We start from the raw sequence: 22,912 nt of genomic DNA on the forward strand, positions 1-22,912 counted from the left end.
CACACACACACACACACACACACACACACACACACGTAGAGTTGTATTTGTGCTTATTCCCAGTTTTCTAGTTTCCACCAAGGAAATGTAAATATTTAGCATAATGTTTTATTTTAGTCTTCTCTTTAAGCAATCCTGTTGTTTTCCATTTCAATACTGATACTTTGTTCCTTTGCTTTTCAAGTCCCCCTCCCTCCCTTTTTAAATCCCAGTTCTTGTTTAGAAAGCTCCAGATCTTTATTTTCATCTACTAGTGATTGTTCTTAAATGGTAACAAACACATATGAACCTATATGAATTTGGTAGGGTGAAAACTCAGCCTCTATATCTCTACCTCTTTGTGCATACTTCTTGTACTTCACAAGGATGTTTTTAGCATATTTCAACTTGAACTTGGTCCACTTCTTACTAAGATGGTAGCAGAACTTTAGTTTTCTTCATCTGAGAGATCCACAGAAAGTACTGGCATCCTAGAATTTAAAAGTGTAGACCTTGAGAGAAAGAGAGGATGTGGCATCTTTAGGCCAGTACCTAGCAGTGAGGGACTGCTTGGTGAATGTTAGTCTATAGTCTTGTCAAAACTAGACAACTTGGGATTTTAAAGTTTTGCTGGTCTAATTGGTAAAAAAATATTGCCAACAACTTACATACATTTTTAATTATTGTGATATCAAGCATGTTTTTGTATAATTGTTAGTCATTTAAAATGTGGGAAGTGGGCTGGGAAGTTGGCTCAGTGATAGAGCGCTTGCCTTGTATGCCTGAGGCCCTGGGTTCGATTCCTCAGCATCACATAAGCAAAAAGAAAAAAGCCGGAAGTGGCACTGTGGCTCAAGTGGTAGAGTGCTAGCCTTGAGCTGAAGAGCTGAGGGACAGCACCCAGGCCCAGAGTTCAGGCCCCACAACCGTACCCAAAAAAAAATAAATAAAATAAAATAAAATTTGGGAAGTATAATAAATCTGTCCCTGCCCTAGAAGTCATATCTTTGTCTCCTGAATAACTGGAAGTACAGGTGAGCTCTACCCTGTCCCGCTTTCCATAAACATACTTTTCTCTACCTACATATATTTTTTGTTGGTGGTGTTATTCAGTCATACTACTCTTCTTTTTGGTCTTGTCTGAGAGTGTCTTACTTTTTTTAAACAGTCCTTGGGCTTGAACTCGGGGCTTGGGTACTGTTATTAAGCTTCTTTTCTTCAAAGCTTGCTCTCTACCACTGAAGACACAGCTCCACTTCCAGATTTTCTGAGTAGTTTATTGGAGATAGAGAGTTGCACAGACTTTCTTGCCTGGACTGGCTTTTAACCATGCTCCTCAGATTTCAGCCTCCTGAGTAGCTAGGATTACAGGTGTGAGCCATCAGAGCCTAGTTTCTTTCTTTCTTTCTTTCTTTTTTTAGACATCTTTTATTGTTACAAAGTATCATCTTGTACAAGAAGTTTCTTTTTTTTTTTTTTTGGTCCAGTCGTGGGCTTGAACTCTGGGCCTGGGTGCTGTCCCTCAGCTCTTCAGCTCAAGGCTAGCCCTCTACCACTTGAGCCACAGCGCCACTTCCGGCTTTTTTTTTTCTGCTTATGTGGTGTTGAGGAATCGAACCCAGGGCCTCATGCATGCAAGGCAAGTGCTCTACCACTGAGCCACCTTCCCAGCCAAGAAGTTTCTTTTAAAAATAACACTTAAACATTTTATTTGTGTTTAATAGGGATACAGGTTGACCCATTGTAACAATGAGATGTACAAGACACTGTGAACTTTACAATTTAGAGGCAAGGGTAGTTGTGGAAGTGGGAGGGAAGGGATGGTACAGGATAAACAAAGGAGTAGGCAACAATGCTTGATAAGAAATGTACTCATTACCTTGCTCATGAACTGTAACCCCTCTGTACAGTATTTTCATAATAAACATACACATACACACACACAAAAACACACACACACACACACACACACACACACACACACACACACATTAAGAACCCTGACATTTGAAGTAGATACTCTTTCACTTCCAAGTATATAAGAATCAATTCACACATATATCTGTACCTAGAGGTGACTGCCCTCAGACTCCTATGAACATCTTTAAAATAAAAACACTGAACCTTGGGGGAAAAAAAAACACTTAATTGCCTTGTCTCACATCTATTTTTACTGATAAGAATGCTTGTATAGCTTTGGCGCTGATTTGAAATACTTTGTTTTTCTCACTACACTATGTTAGGGTTCTTCTTTAACCACAAGATATGAAATTCATCACAATATATTCAGGTCTAAGTGTTGCTTTGGCTTTTCTCCTGTATAACACTTTGCGATCACCTGTAATGAAAGTGATTGAGACTTTAAAAAAATTATTTTAAAGATGCTGTACAGAGGGGTTACAGTTACACGAGTAAGGCAGTGAGTACATTTCTTGTCGAGCATTGTTACCCCTTGCCTTGTTGCTCTTCCACTTCCCTTCTTCAGAGACTTTTTAAGCTCTGGAATATTTTCAGTTAATACTTCTGTTAAATAGTAAATATCCTAATCTTCCTTTTTTTTCTCTCCTGGAAGTATATTGGATAATGGCCATATTGGGTAAGTATCTTTTTCTTGTGTGCCATTTTGAAATGAGAAAATTGTCCTATTTCATATCACATATAAGCAATCTTTCTGATCATTTTTCTTACTTTCCCTCATTGCTCTTTGAACAGTATCTAGTTTGCTTCAAGGAAGTGTAAGCGTCCTTCTCACCTGGTCTCAGCTCTTTTTCCATTGATCTCTTGCTCCACTCATGGTCCCATCTCTAAAGCCAGCCATTGCTTAGACATGGATTTTTTAAAGCCAATTCCCTGCCCCTCTGCTCCCATTTGCCTGTCTTTCCTCTCCTAGAAGGAATCCCAACCCTGAAATTCCCTTCCCTGAATGACGTATTTTATTGTCCAAGTTCCTACAGGATCTTCAGACTTCAGCTTTGACCTCTACTTTCCCCAGAGTCCTTCCTCATGTTATTCTCCAGGTCCTTCCATCCCATGCACCCCACTGCATTTCAAACTAGCTATACTTCTCTCTCATCCATCACATTATGCAAACAGCCAATAGAAAAGTGCTCCTGAGCTCCTCATAGAGCCTGAAGCATAAAAAAGATGCTCAATGTACATGCTCTGGGTTTTAACTGTACAATAATAATCTGGGCTGGAGAAAGAAACAAAAGAAAAAAAGCATGATTTATTTTTCTCTGGGAACTAGAGAGTAAAATTACATGGTAGCCAAATGAGTTGCTTGGCCAAGAGGTTTGTTATTTTTCTTTTGTTGTGATGACTTTTAGAAGGGGAAGTGAGAAAGGAAATGTTGAAAGCCCAAGATTAACCAAACAACAGATGGAGTACTGCTTTTTTTGAAATGGGTGAGGATAAGAAGGGCTTGAATCAAAAAGGAGTATATCCTTGAGAAGGAGAAAGGATAGTTTTGTTCTGCCAGGAGAGAGATAATAGTGCCAGTGAGATCTGGAAAGTTTAAATGGAGTGAGATTTAAAGCCAAAGTTTTACCTTTGACAGTTATTTATACATGTGTGAAATAAGAACCTCAAGATAGGGACACAGAGGTTTTTTTTCTTTGTTGCTGTTGTTTTTAATGTACCATGTGATTATTTTTTGTTTCTTTTGAATGTTCGTCCCCCATGGTAAATCCCCTATTGTCACTGTATTTGATTCTGGTGCCCTGCATCTTGTATATACATTTTCCTAACTTGGGGAGGGGAAGGGAAATAACAAAATGCTGAAACAAGGATACAGATTAACAATGAGACTTACAAGACACTATGTTGAAAATGAACTTTACAACTTGGAGGGGGGGAGGGAGGAGTTGGGAAGTGGGGAGGGAAGGGATAGTAGGGGAAAAACAAAAGAGGTTGTAACAATGCTCAATGGGAAATGTACTCATTACCTTACTCATGTAACTGTAACCCCTCTGTACAGTATCTTTACAATAAAAATATTTAAAAATGAATTTTAAAGAGTAGCTCATCAACACATGTGCTAAACAGCTGAAACAGTATTAAGATTCTAAAAGAGAAAAAAGGAGAATGAAGAATTTCCTTAGGTCAGGAACTTTCAAGTCTTGCTGATGTACTTAATGCTACTTATAGCCAATGGAAATTTTTTGAAGTTTATCTCTGAATTTGATGGCTCAAAATAACATTTTAAAAAGTCATTTGCCATTCATTAATTGAAATCATTAATGGAGTAGAATCATTAAGGCATCAGTATCTACTGAAGCCAATAACAAATGAAAGATTTAAATACTTGGTAAAAAAAAAAATGATTAAAATAAGGTGATGTAGACTCAGTGAACTATGTTCACTGCAGAATTATTTACCATACCCAAGACATAGAATTAACCCAGATACCCCTCAGTGGAAGAATGAATCAAGAAAATGTGGTATATATACACAATGGAATTCCATGCTTCCATCAGAAAGAATGACATCTCCCCATTCATAAGGAAATGGAAAGACTTGAGAAAAATATCATGTTAAGTGAAGCAAGCCAGACCCAAAGAAACACAGGCTGCCTAGTTTCCCTCATTTCTAATAATTAGTATATCTCTAGGATAGTTCTAGCAGAGGATCACAGTAGTTCAATAGCTATGTACATATGACCTGATAAAATGATGCTAATTGAAATGGACTATAAGAGGTTTTGTTCTTAATATACCATATTCAGTTATTTCTTTTTCCTTTGGTTTACCCTCTGTTGTCACTGTTGTTTATTTCAGTACTCTTTGTAATGTATATAAGTTTATCTGTTTGGGGGATGGGGAGGAGGAACGGGAATCACAGAAATGGTGAGACAAAGGATAAAGGGTGAACCAATACAATAGTGATACTCACAAGACACTGTGTTGGAAATGAACTTTACAACTTTGAGGGGAGGGGAGTCAGGGCAGGAGGGATAGCAGAAGAGAATGAAGGAGGGGTTAAAAATGTTCGACAAGAATTATACTCATTTCCTTACTTCTATAGTTATAACCCCTTCGTATATCACCTTTACAGTTAAAACAAAAAAGTTTTGAATCATACCACACCTTGACTCACACCTTCAGTCCTAGCCACTTAGGAGGGATCTGAGAATCAAAGGTTTAAGCAAGCTTGGATAGACAAATCTGTAGGTCTCTTATCTCCAATAAACTAACCCCCCCCCCAAAAAAAAACAAAACCAGGTATGGTTCAACTGGTAAAATATTACATGAGTATAAAAAGCCAAGTATGAATGAATATATGGCCCTGAGTTCAAACCTCATTACTGCCTCCCTCTGAATTTTTTTTGAATATTGGAGTACAGATTTCAAAACTAAAATATTTGAAAATTTAGATTCACTTTGTTAAATTTGTGTTCAAATTGTACTCAATTTGTGTATCTACAATATACATACAATATACAATAATCATAGAAAAAGCTTATAAGAAGTTAAAAAACAAACAATTCATGAACAAAAAATACAAATAAAAGAAAATCTAAACATCTAATGCAGCAATCTTACAAGAAATTGAAAGTACATTAAAATAATTCTATGTCAATATATACATGTAAAACTGCAAAAATGAATTAAAGTGATTTTTATTTAATTTTATTTTTTAACATTAAACAAATATTCTGTAGTCAACATAAAAAGGTTTGGGGGAATTTTGGTTTTTGTTTGGTTGTTCTATGTTTGGGTTTCTTTTGATGCCAGCACTGGGCACCTTACACTGTCCCATAGCTTTTTCCAACAAGGATGGTGCTCTACCACTTGAGATATAGCTCTGCTCTGGCTTTTTGTTAGTTAATTGGAGATAGGAATCTCTGGTGTTTGTCTGCCTGGGTTGGCTTTGAACCTTAATCCTCAGATCTCAGCCTCCTGAGAAACTAAGATCACAGGTGTGAGTCATCAACGTCTGAATCATAAAAGGTCTCCTTAAGTAATAAAGCATTTAAGAAACAAATGGAGAAGGAATCTTCTTGAAAGTTGCTGGTGATACTCTAAATGAAATAGTTAATTTTTAAGGAAAGAATAACAAAATCAAATGGTCATAACAAAAGGCATGTATGTATACCATATACACAAATAAACACACAAATATTAGGGGCATAATCTTAAAATAGTAGCAACAGAAAATCATTGATGAAGAGATGGGGAGCATAAGAACTTAATTTCAGAATTCAAAACTTTTTAATCCTAACAAACATTACTGTGACCTCCTTCATTTCCAAAAGATTTATTTGCTCTTCTTTTCCCAGAGATGTGCTTGTGCATTGGTGAGTCCAAAGGCCTCCTGACCCTCTGGATGCCAGCACAATCTCTGGCAAGCTCTCAGGGAGAGAATTTTGAGTTGTACTTGTATATCAAAGAAAACCCTCATATGCAATGGTACAAAGTAGCTGCGTGGCCTCTGGTTATTGAATATGTTTGTCCTCATGTATTTCAGCCAATGAATTTTTGTCAAGTGATTAGAAATAATGATATTTCAAAAAAAGAGTCTAAACTTGTAGGTTTTTTTCATAATGATCAATGTCTGGCTTTATTGGTTAAACCTAAAATATATGTTTGATATTAATGTTAGCTGATCTATTTAATTATACACACTTCAAGGTTATATAAATGTAATTTTATAGGAACAAAAAATTATTTGGCTTGAGGTTTTAAGGTTCATCTGAATGAGAAAGGTGTTTCCATCTCATGGTTTTATCAACTTCTTCAATACTTTCCAGCTCTTGCTCCTTAGAAAGTTCTAAGAATATCTAAGTAGGAGGAAAAGAAGGAGGAAAAGAATTATCAGCGCTTTGGATGTCTTCCAAATGAACAAGAGAAAATGCATCAGTTGCCTTCAGGTAAAATTTTCAAGAATGATACAAAGTCAAACAAGCTGACTTACCTTTTCCAGTGTGCACTGAGAGAGGCTATATTCTTCCAGGCTAAAATTTTGTTTCACTGGGAGAAAAAGAGTAGGTGCATATGCTCATGATTCATTACCAAGCATTTTTTCAGTCATATAAACTAAGAATGCAAATCATTAGTATAATATAAACAGAAGTTCAATTTAATAAAAACAAATGCTGGTCAGACAGAAAAATAAAATAGTCATAGAAAATTAACATAAATATATTAAATTCATATTGACATTAGGATTTTCTCACTATATTTTGATAACGTGCTGTGCTATTTGGTGTGTGTCAGGGAGATATATTTCTTCCATAAGGAACTGTACCAACAATTTTAATATTCTTATTTATTTATTTTGGTTGGTCGTGGGGCTTGAAGTCTGGGCTTGGGCGCTGTCCCTGCACTCTTCAGCTCAAGGAGAGCGCTCTACTGCTTGAGCCACATCGCCACTTCTAGTGGTTAATTGGAGATAAGAGTCTCACGGACTTTCCTGCCCTGGCTGGCTTTAACTCTAATCCTCAGATCTCAGCCTCCTGAGTAGCTAGGATTACAGGTGTGAGCCACCAGCGCCCAGCTTAATTTTAATATTCTTATGCATGAGGAAGATTTCAGTCTCATTTCATGTTCTTTCTTATTACTTTCAGCAGATTCATGGGTGGGTTTTGATAATAGGGCTTGTTTTTAAAGCAGCCAATAGGAAACTGTGGACTACAGAACTTGAAGATGGCAGAATACACTGATTTTAAATCAAAGCCTGCCTGACAACTAAATGGGAGGAAAGGGTTACAAAAGAATGAGAAGATAAGGATGGGACAGAAAATCTTTGGCATCACAAACTTACAGGAATCAGAAAAGAGACCCACCAATCAGAAAGCCATCCAATTCTCACTAACCCAAGGTCAAGTGCTGTAAGGAATGACAGCCAAGAAAGACGAGATGGGCTCAAGTGCTATTTCCATGGTACCTCTGTGCCATGTGCTCTCTTTCTCTGCCATATTTCTCTTCTAATAAACTTTTCTAACATCTTTATTTATGTTGGTATCTTGCCTGAATTTTTCTCTTGCCAGACACAAGGAACAAGGTTGTTTAGCCATCCTAAATTTTCACGTAAAATATTTGTTATATTGGCTGGGAAGTTGGAGATTATCTCCTGGTATGGACTCATGGAAAGGGTATAGTATCCAGGCTCTGATGGGCATTCCCACAAGGATATTTGCATGACCTTTATAATTAGATTCTCATTTTCCATTTATACACTGAATCTCCTATTTGGAAGGACCTCTTAAATACTAGGAATAGAATATCAGCAAAGGAACTGCCAATAGCTTCAACCTTTGTGTCCACATTACAGAGGAAAAAAATGGGCATCAACTCTGTAATCACTTAAATATATAATAAGGGAAATACCAACAGTGGCTATAGAGAGAAAAATAAAGCATGTAGAAATGAGTTCCTCCCCCCACCTCTATCTAGTCAAGGTAGTGGTAATAAGGGGATGTTTGAACAACAACCTAAAATATTGAACAAATAGAACTAGTAGGCTGTCTATTTTGGAAGATTTTCAGAAATCTTTGCAAGTGCAAAGTCTGAGACAGGGATTTGTGGGTCTGGAGAAATTTGGGGAAAACCAGGAAGTTAACTGGCTAGAGTAGAAGGAGCAAAGCAAAGATTTGACATACTATTTCAAAACTCCTGGGCAAGGCACTGTTCTGGACACTTGACAATTTTAACCCTTTAATTCTCCTAGTAATTTGGCCAAGACAACACTGATACTATCCCTCATTGCAGAAATGTGGCATCTAGATATGCCGGGATTAGGTAACCAGCTAGTAGGCAGCAACGCTGGAGTAGGAACAAAATAAGATTGGCTCTAAAGCCTGAGCTCTTCACTACCACATGGGGCTGAGAAAATACTCATTGACGGAGGGATGATCCAGATGAAAGCAGAAAGATGCTGACCAAAGAGAGAGTGGACAATTTCAGGTAGCAAGCAGAGTTTTGCACAATTATCCTTAATTATCACTTAAAATAACAGGAAAGCCAAATACACTGGCACAGATACTAGAAGGTTGAAGGATAAGCAGAAGTTATTTCTATTGTTTTTTTTTTTTTTTGGGTCCGGTTGTGGGGCCTGAACTCTGGGCCTGGGCACTGTCCCTCAGCTCTTCAGCTCAAGGCTAGCGCTCTACCACTTGAGCCACAGTGCCACTTCCGGCTTTTTTCTTTTTGCTTCTGTGGTGCTGAGGAATCGAACCCAGGGCCTCAGGCCTGCAGGGCAAGTGCTCTACCACTGAGCCACCTTCCCAGCCCCCTCTATTGTTTTTTATATTTTACTAGTAAATAGAAAGTGATATCAACTGATGAAGGAAGTGGGAAGGAGGTAGACATGTAAGGGAAGAATAGGAGGAGCAGAGTCATATTTCAAGGTTCGTTCACCTTGAGCTGAAGAGCTGAGGGACAGCGCCAGGCCCAGAGTTCAAGCCCCACGATTGACCAATATATATATGTATGTATATATTAGGCAGTTATGTCCCATTAAATGATTTATCCAAATACAAACTGACACCTCAAAAGTTTTGTTTAAAATAGTCATCCTTACCTGCTTCTAATTTGTGAAAGGCCTTAGATAGAGGGTAAACATCAGCTACAGGCAGCTTATAGGTCAATAAACAGGGGTACCTAGAAACAGAAGCATGTCATACTCAACTCTGCATTTCCCAGGGTGAAGATGAGCATAAAAATAAATATGACAATATCAATTGCCTTTTTAAAATAAAATTTGATACAAACTAATGTGTAGCTTAAATATGAGACCAAATTATCCACTAGTAGAAAACAGATTACAAGACTTTTGGTTACTAGTTGTCTCAGACGTTTCTAGCAATGATATAGTGTGAGTACTTTTAAGTTCAGCTTGTACAAACCATTTACTTATTGTAAACAGACATTGTATACGATTCTCTTTGATTAGCTCAAATTTGATTAGTTCTAATTAGTTCAGAATTGAACTAATCTCAAATAAGAATTCAGTCGAGAGAAGAAAGCTAATTTGTAAGAGATACGAGGTGAGGAGATGGGAAAAAACAATAGAGGAAGAACTTGGAAGACTTAAAAAACTTCTCTGGCTCTAAGAGCCAGAAGTAATGATTTATAAATCTCATTTGCCTGTGCTACTTCTGCCTGTACCAATTCATGCTCTATTCTTATATCAATCCAAATAATAGCTCTTCCAGGTGGCCATAAGACTAATCAGAGCTACAAGACTGGCTTCTCTTCAGAGCAGGATTGTGTTTTGTGTACTGACATATACCATAGATACCTATTAAATTTATATTGTGCTAAAATAGAAATAGTAATCTTTATGCCTCATTTTGCTGATGTACTTATCCTTCTAAGGAATTGTAAAGTTGGTACATGTTTCCATCTTCTTGCTCTCCCTCTGGTAATGCAGACTTATATAAATGAACACATATTGTGTACACACACATACGGACACACACACAAGTCCTTGTTATGCCCCATTTGAAGCAGGTGAATTCCATTAAGTGGAGACCCTTTATCTCAATTGATGTTTGTTTCCTGTATTGGTGGGACAGGGGTGAGATCATAGCTTTTTGGGTATCTCACAAATTCTTTATAATCTAGAGAAATCAACAACTCACTTTTTGAGGTCGGAAGTATTTTTCACAGAACAAAGGAGAATCCACAATGTGTCAAAGCATCCTTCCCTCTCCGCAGTCAAAAGTTCTTTTTACCTTTCTTGTTTTGCAGCCTGTGGGAAAAGCTTCACAATCTCCATGTGGACTGATGGCACTTGAGTAGCCTCCTTCACTTTTACTTCTAGAATGTACTCCTTGCCAAATTTCCTTTTCAGGTGTGGGATGGTGCCGATGCATCTATGAGCAAGATGAAGAACATGAAAGAAAAAAATACTGTCCTTAATATTTGTTTTGGCAGTACTGAGGTTTTTTTTTATGAACTTAAGACCTCAAACTTGCTAGGCAGGCTCTCTAGCACTTCAGCCACAACTCCAACCCTTTAAGCTCCTCATATTTTTCAAATTGGGTCTCAAGTTTTGTGTAGGTGGCCTGGATTATAACCCTCTTGTTTATATTTCCTGAATAGTTGGGATGGTAGGGACTTGTCACCAAGCCTAGTTTTTAATTGGTAGAAATGAAATCTTGTGAACTCTTTGCCAAGGCTGGCTTTGAACCATCATCCTTCTGATGTCCACCTCCCACATAGCTAGGATTATTGGTGTGAATCACCACTCCTGGCTTCTCCTTACTTTTTTTGGTACTATTCTTTAATTTCCAAGGAGGTAGGAGAGTATCAGTAAAGAAGCCAAAAAAAAAAAAAAAAAGGTGCTAGATGCTCATAGTGAGTTGCTTTTCCCTGCAGAGTTTCATTTTCGTTGCAACATAAGCATTCTGGAGAGACACCCACCTCAGCTTTCCAGAAACCATGATGGTCACCCGGTCACAGAGAGCCTCAGCCTCAGTCAGGTTGTGGGTAGTCAGGAGAATACATTGTTCTGTGTTTTTAACAGCTGTCCGAATAGCCTGCCTGAAGTGAGTTGAGAAATGAATAGCATGCAAAATAAAAAAGTGCAGAACAACAATAAGAGAGGGGGTAGGAATTTCATATGTAAAATAATTTGTGAGTCATGTACAGACTTTAATTCAAAAATCAAAGACTTTTTGGTAATGTGAAAAAAGTTTCCAGTATTTTTCAGATGAACGAATGGCACTGTATTTGGTTAAATAGACGCTTTTGGAAATATTCATTGAAATATGGTATTTCCTTCAAAACAATTAGAAAACAGGAAAGGAAGTGGATGGAGATATAGATATGGCTTAGTGATGGCTCTTAGAACTAAGTGATGGGCATAATGAATTAATAAATGATCTTTCTATTTTTACATGAACTTCCACAACAAAGATTCTCTTTAAACTGGAAAAAACACTGAATGGTCACTAATTCACAACTGGATTTAAGATGTTAATAGTCCAAAGAGTAATTCAGACATAAGAATTTGGAATCTGTTGAATTGGGTAAATAATTTTGGCAAATAAAAGGGGGAGAAGGAAATTGGGATGTTACATCAGCAAGTTAATATTCTTTAGGAATACAAGAAGAAAATGAAGAGTTGTAGATATCTCAGTCACAAAAGAAGCGAAGTTAATACCTAAAATACCTTAAAAATTACTGCAAAATCCTTAAGAGTAGTTTTTAAACCTCAGTACTAGAGGAATGTGATAAGGATTAGATCATTATCTGTTAAATTTTTGTTTAATATGAATTACTTCAACTATAGTCTGGATCTTGATATCTCCTAAAGACCCATGTGTTAAAAGACTTGGTCTCTAGGGTGGTGGTTTTTAAGAGGTGGGTCCTAATGGGAGGTCTTTAGGTCACTTTGGGGCAGATGCTACAAGACTGTGGGACCACGAGTCCTCACTAGTTTGTTCTCTGGCTTGTGAAGGGATCTGTTTTGCTCTGCTGTGTGCTGCTGCCATGATGTGCTTGTCTTGCCACAGGCTCAAACCAACAGCACCATTGAACATGAACTAAATGAACCTTTCCTCTTTGTAAGTTGATGGTTTCAGTGATTTGTTATACCAGTAGCTGATGGAATGACTGTCACAGTGACAAGATATCGGTAATAATCAACCTAAAAGAAGGAATACTTTATTTTGGCCCATAATTCTAGAGGCTAAAGAACATGGTTAGTTGATTACATCACATGGGCTGTGTTAAAGCAGAACTCCATGTTGGTGAGCACGTGGATGATAGCCAAGAAACAAGAAGAAAGAGAAGAGGACCCAGAATCCCAGTATCTCCTTCAAGGGTTATCTCTGCATCTGACCTCACTTCCCCACACTAGGCCCCAAACTTTCTACCATCACTCAAAAGCACCACATTCTAGGGATATTCAAAAACCAAACTAGAGCACCTGATTAACACAATCTGTACTGAATCAAGAACCAATGGGTTTGATGACTGGTATTCCAAATCAGTTTATGGATGTAACTTCACATAATGTTGATACTCAAGGGTCTGAGGATTCTAATAATACTCACCACATTTGTTGCTGCTCTGTTAGATCTATGCCAATTGAAGGTTCATCCAGAAGCAGGATAGGTGAATCTCCCAAGATACTCAGCACAAAACACAGCTGTAATGAACAGAAATGCCCCTGTTTGCTTCAGGGGCATTTCTGAGGCCAGCCTTCAGATAAGTATCAAGTAGAACACATACCTTTCTTGCGGCCCCAGTAGCCAATTTCTGCACTGGAACATTCAGCTGATCATGTAGCCTGAAACCATTCACTAATCTGATTTTTTTTAAAAATAACAGGATGAGAATACCAGGTTAATAGAGGATTTTTTGTAAATGCAAGCATATATAACTATAACAGCACCAAAAGGAAGCTTGGAAGTATTTTCCCAAATTCTAAGTCATGACGAAAGAAAAATAACTATTTTGTAACATGACATATTTTTCATTTAATAGAAAGGTTTTAAAGAAGCTAGGCACTGGTGGCTCATGCCTGTATTCCTAGCTACTCAGGAGGCCAAGATATGAGGGGATGCAAGAAAGTTCATGAGACTCTTAACTCAAACTAACTACCAGAAAACTGGAAGTGTAGCTGTGGGTCAGTGGTTTTGTGCATCCAGCCAGACTCTCAGTTCAAGTCTCATGACCAACAACAACAAAAAAGTTTCCAAGAAAAGTCTGAATTCTGAATTAGAAAGTGAAAATGGTGATTCCATTTCCAGATAATCTTTCACTAGAAAAAATAAATGATTATTCATTCATAATTATATTCTCTTATTCCTTGTCAGCTATTTTAAACATTTACTCTGTAAGCCTCCTCATCCAGGATTCTGTTCTACCATCCATGTTCTACCACTAACGTTCCCTTCTCAGCCTCCCATTCACAGAGATTCATCATCGATCGAACAAGGCACCCTGCTTCTGCACACAAAGGGACTACAGGACCTCCCTGCCATACCGTGAAATGGCAATGGCAGCCTCCCCCTTCTGCAGTCCTTTTACAGCAGCATACACCTCCAGGTGCTCTTTTGTTGTCAGGAGTGGCCACAGCACGTTCTCCTGAGGACAGTAGCCCAGGAAGCTGACTGTGTTATTTCCCTGGTCACCTGCGACGGACCTGAATCCTTTCAGTTCCACCTACAAAATGAAAAGGCTTTAGAAAGATGTTTGACCTTTTCTCCAGATGCACAATTTATCATGAAACTGACATGCAGCTGGTAAGTACCTCAATTGTTACATCAAAAGCACAGGCTGGAAATTGCTTTATATTTATTATAGAAGACAATGTAATCTACTGATACAGGGTTTCTCCCTTCAAGTAGTTCCTGAAAAGATCTGATGAACAGAAGGTACTTGGCATCTGATGACATTTCAACTCCTTTTTATCAACGATTACATGCCCAGCAAAATCAATAAAAGAGGAAAAACATTTGTATAAAGACCAAAGGAAGTACAACCTTATACAGATGGATAGTCTTTGTATTTATCATGAATTTCTACTTGAGAAATGGAAGCCCTTTGTTTTCTTTTTATTACCTCTCCAGCTGTTGGCTTTGTGATCCCAGCAATCATCCTAATGGAGGAAGATTTACCAGCCCCACTGGGTCCTAGCAATCCCAAAATTTCACCTGAAAGGAAAAAAAATCAGAATATCAGTATTACAAGTAAAAATACAGATTGACGTAAATTTACTTCTTGCATGGAATCTGAAGATTTCTTCTCTGTGCCCATGTCAGAGAATGTCATTCTCAAATTCATAATGTGTAATGGACTTCATGTCATGGAAACATATTCTTAAGTCCTTATAACTTAATAAAATACTGGCAAAAGACATACAAATTTGATGCCAAGAGATCAGTCCCGAGATTTCTTGCTTCATCTAGAAATGTACCCATATTTTCTCTAGTAGACGACTCCTGCACTTCAGAAATCAGAATCATTCACCCCCAGATTCAACCACCTGTGCTAAAACTACTATGACTTTTCACCTAATTGATATAACCGACCCCCTTTCCAAATTCATGAGTAGCCAATGTGTGATCTTTTCAAAATCTTAGCTAAAAGATGTCACAAGTCCTCTACTACCAATGGCATTCCACCACCTTGGTATATAAACTATGTATTTTTTATTGTTTAAAATTGTTTAAATCTGTATATAATCTAGCCTGCCTTCCTCTTTGGCTTTATCCATTCCATTCAAAGACACATCCATTGGACTCTTTTTTTTTTTTGAGATCCAAATACTCCAGAAGTGTTGCTATGCTCACTGAGATTCATCCTTGAGTGCCTTTGATTCTTAGGGTGCTCATGTAGCTAGCACTTTATTTTCACCCACATCTAGACTTCTATGGCACTGTTCAAAAACACCCTGTCTAGACTATGACCAAACAGCTGCAAGTCATTTATGTCACTTATTATATTTCAATGCTTAATGACTTATATAATACTTGATACATTTTTATAATTTATCATATTCACAGTACCCCTCCTGGAATGTAAAATACAAAAATAAAACTAGGAAATTGTCCAAATTCCTTCATTATTAGAGTCTCAGAGTCCAAACCAGTTCCTAACACACTCAAAAAAACATATGCTGGGTGAAGAAATGAATGAAGGCTTCAACAAGCAAAATGATGCCTAAGGCATAAATATTCCATGAGTACTTCTGAAAATGAAAGTTTATTTTTTTAAAAAGATTATTTTATAAACAATCACTCCAAACCTTTGTTAACACAGAAAGAGATATTTCTGGTTGCTATTTTCTTCTTTGACTTTGTAAAGCATCTTTTCTTCTGAACTGCATACTCTTTATGTAGACTGCTGGCAATTATGATTGGCTTCTAGAAAAGATGACAGCATGGTTTTCCTCTAAAGTTTTGAACACAGAGGTGGCATTGATATCAACAGGAGAAAGCATCATGGTTTCATGGAAGGCATATCCCTGCCAGAATAGCAGTGTCTAACCTCAACATTAATCACAACATTGGTGTTAAATAAAATAAGAACTCTTAAAATCCTAATCTTTGCTCAACACTGTATATCAAATCTCATTCAAATTCTTCAGCTCATGAGGTCTTGTTTAGACTGAAAATTGTAGCACTCATTATAAAACCTCAAAAAAAAAAAAAAGAAGATAACCATTATGTCTTGTGTCCTTTTAGTTTCTAGGATACTCCCAAAGAAGTGTATGTGTATTTAAAGAATAAAAACGTACCAAACTGCCAGGCTTGAGTCTGTAATCCCAACTACTAAGAAGGCTGAGATCTAATGATTGTGTTTCAAAGCCAGCTGGCTGAGGAAAGTCCCTATGAGTCATCTCCACCACAAAGGCAGAAGCAGCCAGGTGCTGGTGGCTCACTCCTGTAATCCTAGCTACTTAGGAGGCTGAGATCTGAAGATCACAGTTCAACGCCAGCCTGGGCAGGAAAGGCCGTGAAAATCTTATCTCCAATAAACCACAAGAAAATCAGAAATGGCGCTGTGGCTCAAGTGGTAGAGGGCTAGCCTTGAGCTGAAAAGCTGAGGGACAGCGCTCAGGCCCAGAGTTCAAACCCCATGACTGACAAAAAAAAAAAAAGGCAGAAGCAGAGCTGAAGTTCAAGTGGTTGTGCAGTAGCCTTGAGGGTAAAAGCTTAGGGACAGCACCCAGTCTGAGTTCATATCCCAAGATCATCTCTCTTACACACACAGACACAAACACACAGACACAGACACACGCACACAGACACACACATACACATACACACACACACACACACACACACACAGCAAACTTAAAACAATCTATCAGGGGCTGGGAAGGTGGCTAAGTGGTAGAGAGCTTGCCTTACATGTATGAGGGCCTGGGTTCGATTCCTCAGCACCACAAAAGCAGAAAAAGCTGGAAGTGGCGCTGTGGCTCAAATGGGAGAGCATTAGCCTTGAGCTGAAGAGCTGAGGGACAGCGCCCAGACCCAGAGTTCAGGCCCCATGACCGACAAAAGAAAAAAAAAAAACCACCAATCTATCAAACTCTATTTTGGGAAATTCTTGGATATTTCTAGTAGCACCTATTTTACATTTGCTTTTCTACCTCATTTAAGTTTGAAACTGTCAGGGCAGTTGATGTCCTTGTTCTTTCTGCTTGAACATCTTCATCTTCATCCACAATTTCTTCTGGATTTGGGTGAACATCTCGACTTTGGGGAGCAATTCTGTGGAAAAAATGGAATATGCTGCATGTCAATTTTTAGTTGTCTAGTAAACTTGTTCAACCACTTTGGAAAGCAGTATGGAGGTTCCTCAAAAGACTCCACATAGAGCTCCCCTACAACCCAGCAATCCCAATTTTGGGCATTTACCCAAATGTTACAAACAAGACCACACTAAAGCTACCAGCACGACTATGTTTATTGTAGCATTATTTACCATAGCTAAGATATGGAACCAACCCAGATGCCCCTCAGTAGATGAATGGATCAAGAAAATGTGGCAAATGGAATTCTATGCCTCCATCAGAAAGAATGACATTACCCCATTTGTTAGGAAATGGAAAGGCTTGGAAAAAATTATATTAAGTGAAGTAAGCCAGGCCCAAAGAAACATAGGTCCCATGGTTTCCCTTATTTGCAATATATAGTATATGTCTGAGTCAAGCAAAAAAGGTCAGATAAGATGATATTAGGGAAATGAACCCTAAGATATGTATTCAAATGTTTTTCTTTCATGTGATTGTTTCTAACACATTTATAAGATTATTTCTTTGTTGCTTTGTATGTCCCTCCCCCACTGTATAACCCCTGCTTTCACTGTATTTGATGTTGGTATAATTTGTGGAGGGGAAGGGGAAAAACAAATAGTTTAAACAGGGATACAGATGGGCCCATTGCAACAATGAGATGTACAAGTCCTTATGTTGAAAACAAATTTTACAACTTTGTTGCGGGGGTGGGGGGAAGAGGGGAGCAGGGAGGATTGGGTGGGGGGGGGGGCGGGGGGAGGATGGGAAGGGATGAGAAGGGGAAACAAAGGAGTAGGCTACAATGCTTGATAAGAAATGTACTCATTATCTTGCCCATGTAATTGTAACACCTCTGTACGGTATTTTCACAATAAAAAAAATTTAGTCGTCAAAAGTATATCAAAAGTCAGTGTCCATGTGATTTTACCATGTCCTCTCCCTCAATAAATAGCTCCTGATTATGGCTATATCAATGTTGCTTAGGCTTTTGAGAATAACTTCCATCCTGCTAGCTGGAATTCCCTTCTTGGTGTTTCTGTCATTCTTGTAAGCATCTCAGACTCTTTTGAGCTTATTACAAGTACTGCTACTTCCTATTGAAAATTCAACTCATTTCCATTTCCTTTGCTCATCTTAAGTCAAACTTAATCACATCAGAAATTTGTTTTGTTGTGCACTCTTTCCAGAATCCCTCTCTTTGTGAAATACTCTAAACTCTGTAGCTAAGCCAAATCTACATCCTCTCTTCTGTTTAAGGGCATATACTACCTTGGATGGGAGAATAGCACATTCAGTTAGATACCATTTTTGAAAAACTAAAACTTCCCCTCAGCAGCTTAGTGACACTAATATTTTTAAGAGTTCTATTTCTTGGCTGTAAGAAAAAAAAACCCACTGATACCCATAATACCTAGTATCACACAATCTACATTATAAATATCAATCCATATTGATAAGTCAATCATACACTATCTAGGAATATTCAACTATGACATTAAATATGGAATTAAGTATTATTGCTACCTGAAAATAGGATCCTTGCGTATTACTTTCTTTCCATATTTTAGTTCCATCCATCTTAGAACAAAAATAAATACCAAAGTCTGGAAGAAAGGCTAGAAGAAAAGAAAAACAGCTTTATTTAAGTGTAAATTTACAAATATAATTTAAACACTTGAGGGAAAATTGGTGATGTTTTGATTGTCCTCAGATAAAATAGCAGTCATGAATTGGTATAAATTGAATAAGAAAACTAGCTATCCAATCACAATCAAGTTGAACTTGTTTCCTTACTTTTGGCTCAAAACCCACATGCAGTCTTGCTAGTAAATTCTATATACTCCATCTTCAAAATTACCCATAACTTAAGTATTTTCTACCTTTACCCAAGTTCTGGATATTATATCACATCTAGATTATGGCAACACATTCCTACCTGGTTATGATATTTATGTCCTATACATCTACTTTCATTGCAGTAACCACAACTAATCTTCCCATATATAGGTCTGATCATGTCACTTTGTTTAGCATTGCAATGCATCCTTCATCCCTCAAAGTTGTATAAGGTGACCCAGACTTTATTACTCTTAACTATCTTTCTTATTACCTTCCTCTTGCTCACTGCTAAATCATACCGGGATGACCCTGAACAAGCCAAGCTCACTCGTGCTGCTTCCTAATGGAATGTTCTTCTCCAAGCCCTTCTTAACAATCCACTTAGCACATTGTATTTACATTGTATTTACTTAATTTAATACCTATGTTCATCAGAACATAAAGTCTCCAAGGGCAAGGATTTCAGTCTATGTTAGTTTTTATGACTAGCACAATATTTACACAACTTAAAAGTAGTTGCTTTCTTTGGCCTAAATATGTCAACATTGTCATTAACTCCTTTTATTGTTAGAAGTCACCTTTTGCCTTTTCATCTACAAGGTAAATTTTTAATATCTATTGCAGTTGCACTTTCTACAAGCTCTCTCAAATTTAGGAGTAAGCAGTAAACAAGATAAGTAAACAAAAATTCTGTATCAAATTCTGGATGTGTATATGTGTGTGTGAGAGAGACTTTGACATTTAAAATTACATCTGATAGTCATCATTTTATCTGAGACCATATTTACATTTAACCTTATTAGATTTTAATTATAATTATTACTCCTTATTGTTAAGTAATTGTACAAAGGAGTTTCAACTCAAGAAAGCAATTTATAAGCCGGGCGCTGGTGGCTCACGCCTGTAATCCTAGCTACTCAGGAGGCTGAGGATCGCGGTTCAAAGCCAGCCCGGGCAGGAGAGACCGCGAGACTCCTATCTCCAATAAACCACCAGAAAACTGGAAGTGGCGCTGTAGCTCAAGTGGTAGAGCACTCGCCTTGAGCTGAAGACCTGAGGGACAGTGCCCAGGCCCAGAGTTCAAGTCCCACGACTGACAAAAAAAAAAAAAAAAGAAAGCAATTTATGAGTAAAATGCATTCTAATTAATGTTATTCCTAAGATTAATATTGAAAATACTTTGAGAGTGGGCTCACTTCAGACAAGATCAAAAAGTTGTAATAAATGATATCTACCCCAAAAGATAATAGATAATAATATAATATATAGATAGATATTATATAACAACATATTATATTATTGCAATATAATTACAATTCTATAACATAGAATAATTATTATATAATAATATAATAGAGATATAGAAAAAATTTCTTACTATTAGGCAGATTAGCAAATCAGTTCCTCTAATGTCAAATACTACTTCAGGAAGTTCTCTGGAGTAATAGTAGGATCTCTGAAAACACCAAAAAGATGCCTATGTGAAAATTGTATCAGCTTTATGATGATCATTTAAGTAATATGATATTTAACATTTTTCTTCATTAAGTTTAATTCTGCTGGGTGTATGGAGGCAATTTTCCTTCAGGAAAGAAATCCTTCTGTTCAGTTCTGTTTTTTGATGAGCAAGTAACACATGTCTGTCTGTTCTATTCCAATTTTCAAAAAGTCCTTGGGTTTAAAACCAAAATATTTGCTGAAAATCAATTGAAATATTTAAATGTTTAAAATATTTGTCCCAAATATCCATACAAGATAATTTGTAAAGACTAGTCTTTCCCCAATGCTAAGCACTCATAAGTAATTTCTTATGTTATTCCTTTTTCATCAGTCAACTCAATTTAAAAAAACCCACCTCATTCCTCCTATATTAGATGTGGAAGTTTTACCTAAATTTATTTCACCTTGCATGTACACTTAGGTCTTAAAAAGCAAACACTTTTACCATGGGGATAAGTTTATAATCAAGAATTCCTGTTATTGCTAAGCTCAGGGGAACATATTTTGACAGATGGAAGGCCTTCCCAGTTCCTCTACAACACAAATAATGTTACCTCATACTTTCTTTAAAACTATTTCGTGTAGGCTAGCGCAGGGTCCCCAAAAGTGTGTTCTTGACTTCAGCTATCCTGCCCTGGCTTCTTGTATACTTCTCTCCACTTTGACCACATTCAGTCTCCCTAACAATTTGTGATTTGTTTTCAAATCTAATGCTTTTGTTTACTTCTGTAGAATGTATTTACTGCCTGTTTAACTCTCCCACTACTTATTTGTTACCCATCCTTTAGGAATGTATTAAACGTCACTTTCCATAATTGACTTCAAAATGCATCTGCAACACTTTGCATGTTCTCCCTTGGTACTTTGCCTTTCCCCTTTGTTAGCATTGTGTTCAATTAAAAGCTATATTCAATAGAGCATTTGAATGAATAGTATTTAACAGCGTCTGTATTTTACATAAACAGGACAAAGCTTTAAAAAAAACTGTACGAGGGCTGGGAATGTGGCTCAGTTGTAGAGTGCTTGCCTAGCATGCACAAAGCCTCAGTTTGATTCCTCAGTACCACATAAACAGAAAAAAAACAAAAACAAAAACAAAAAAACACCTGAAGTTGTGCTGTAGCTCAAGTGGTAGGGCACTAGCCTTGAGCCAAAGAAAGTCAGAGATAGTGGCCAGGCCCTGAGTTCAAGCCCCATGACAGGCAAAAAAAAATAAACAACAACAACAAAACAAAAAACAAAAACAAAAAAAAACACCACCACCAAAAAATTGTACTAAAATTCAATTTCATGACACAAAATTTATTCATTTTAAGTCTACAACATCAGGACATTTTATAATTTGCTATGTAATTATTACCACAGTTCAACTTCAAAATATTTTAGTCATCACAAAGAAATCCCACATGCCCTTTTATAGGTATTCCCTATTCCCACAGATGATAGCATCCCTTACCTCTGCCACAAAGAATAGATATCCACACAAGGAAGTGGTAGGAATCAATATCATGCTGGGAATGAGTATACTTAGGTCCAAGGAAAAGACTGTCCAGAAGTAGACGGTGATTATAAAGAACTACAAAGAAAGTCCAAACATATTACTTCAGACATAGTGAAGTTCAGGTTTGAGTTTCTTCTATTTGGAATACTTGACCCAGAAATGTTTTAGATTTTAGACTTTTTTTGAGATTTTGGAATATTTCATGTGATGCACTGGAATGGAACCAAAGTCAACACAAAATTGATTTGTTTCATATATACTATATATATTCACTTATTTGTATATGTGTGGGTATATACATATATGTTACATAATATGATTTTTATATAGTGTGTGAATATGTATAGCATTCCATGGTCTACTGGGAACACTGAATAAATTGTAGTATATATCTTCATTTGAATACAACCCATCACAAGTCAGGTGTGACATTTTTCATTTGTGGTACCATGTCAGCTCTCAAAAATTTCTGGATTTACATTTGAGATATTGGAGTTCAAACTATATCAAATTTTCCCACATCTCAAAGCAAATGAGTATATATTCCACTGAAAGTTTAAAATCACCATCTTCTACACATATGTGTGGACTTACAATACAAAAGCAAAGTGACCAGAGGCTGCTGTTTTTCTTCCTCTTGCAAAATGTAAATGATATCACATATGTCAAGGAGATCAGAGAAGTTGAATAACCAAAAGAATAAGCAACCTAAAGATAATTCAAATAGTATCTCAGTCAAAAAATGAAATATCATTTGAGGAATAACTTAAAATTACAAACATTCAAAGATAGTTTATTGTACATGTATTTTGCATTTTTGTGCATGAAGACATCAGCTCAATTATACAAACTAGCAATATTAACATTTATTTTCAGTTGGTTTATATAATATGC

The 22,912-nt window shown here is 37.0% G+C and overlaps 1 protein-coding gene across 3 annotated transcripts in view; it reads right to left on the reverse strand.

The window, feature by feature from the left end:
- Positions 1–6,509: 6,509 nt before the first annotated feature.
- The window catches only part of LOC138807413 (ATP-binding cassette sub-family A member 6-like), a 60,173-nt gene continuing 43,770 nt past the window's right edge, over positions 6,510–22,912 (reverse strand). For all 3 annotated transcript variants that reach the window (XM_069993163.1, XM_069993164.1, XM_069993162.1), the window contains 15 exons: positions 22,613–22,726; positions 21,974–22,093; positions 20,396–20,473; positions 18,703–18,794; positions 17,032–17,152; positions 15,682–15,799; positions 14,496–14,587; positions 13,918–14,096; positions 13,161–13,236; positions 12,983–13,077; positions 11,346–11,465; positions 10,655–10,795; positions 9,499–9,578; positions 6,892–6,947; positions 6,510–6,757 (listed from right to left, as the gene is read on the reverse strand). In XM_069993163.1, coding sequence (XP_069849264.1) covers positions 6,659–6,757; positions 6,892–6,947; positions 9,499–9,578; positions 10,655–10,795; positions 11,346–11,465; positions 12,983–13,077; positions 13,161–13,236; positions 13,918–14,096; positions 14,496–14,587; positions 15,682–15,799; positions 17,032–17,152; positions 18,703–18,794; positions 20,396–20,473; positions 21,974–22,093; positions 22,613–22,726 — 1,581 coding nt within the window. In that variant the 3' untranslated portion in view covers positions 6,510–6,658. The remainder of the gene's footprint in view (positions 6,758–6,891; positions 6,948–9,498; positions 9,579–10,654; positions 10,796–11,345; positions 11,466–12,982; positions 13,078–13,160; positions 13,237–13,917; positions 14,097–14,495; positions 14,588–15,681; positions 15,800–17,031; positions 17,153–18,702; positions 18,795–20,395; positions 20,474–21,973; positions 22,094–22,612; positions 22,727–22,912) is intronic.

Source organism: Dipodomys merriami, unplaced genomic scaffold (assembly GCF_024711535.1).
Source record: "Dipodomys merriami isolate MVZ:Mamm:240054 unplaced genomic scaffold, mDipMer1.0.p SCAF_42, whole genome shotgun sequence".
NCBI lineage: Eukaryota > Metazoa > Chordata > Mammalia > Rodentia > Heteromyidae > Dipodomys > Dipodomys merriami.